This window comes from Myotis brandtii, unplaced genomic scaffold (genome assembly GCF_000412655.1).
Source record: "Myotis brandtii unplaced genomic scaffold, ASM41265v1 scaffold952, whole genome shotgun sequence".
Taxonomy (NCBI): domain Eukaryota; kingdom Metazoa; phylum Chordata; class Mammalia; order Chiroptera; family Vespertilionidae; genus Myotis; species Myotis brandtii.
The window spans coordinates 840,943-841,169 of NW_005371930.1; the positions used below are offsets into that span (position 1 = coordinate 840,943).

A 227-nucleotide genomic window follows, 5' to 3' on the forward strand; every position below is an offset into this window, starting at 1 on the left:
CGTCCGTCGTGGCCCTCGGAGCCAACATCATCTGCAACAAGATCCCCGGTTTGGCCCCGCGGCAGCGCGCCATCTGCCAGAGCCGGCCCGATGCCATCATCGTGATCGGGGAGGGGGCGCAGATGGGCATCAACGAGTGCCAGTACCAGTTCCGCTTCGGGCGCTGGAACTGCTCCGCCCTCGGGGAGAAGACGGTCTTCGGGCAGGAGCTCCGAGTAGGTAAGGGC

General features: G+C 66.5%; 1 protein-coding gene across 1 annotated transcript in view; it reads left to right on the forward strand.

Annotated features, from left to right (window-relative positions):
- Positions 1-2: 2 nt before the first annotated feature.
- WNT7B (wingless-type MMTV integration site family, member 7B) overlaps positions 3-227 on the forward strand; it is a gene marked incomplete at both ends in the record, with an annotated part of 24,066 nt that continues 23,841 nt past the window's right edge. Inside the window, one exon of the mRNA XM_014533166.1 lies at positions 3-219. Within this exon, the coding sequence (XP_014388652.1) occupies positions 3-219 (217 nt within the window). The remainder of the gene's footprint in view (positions 220-227) is intronic.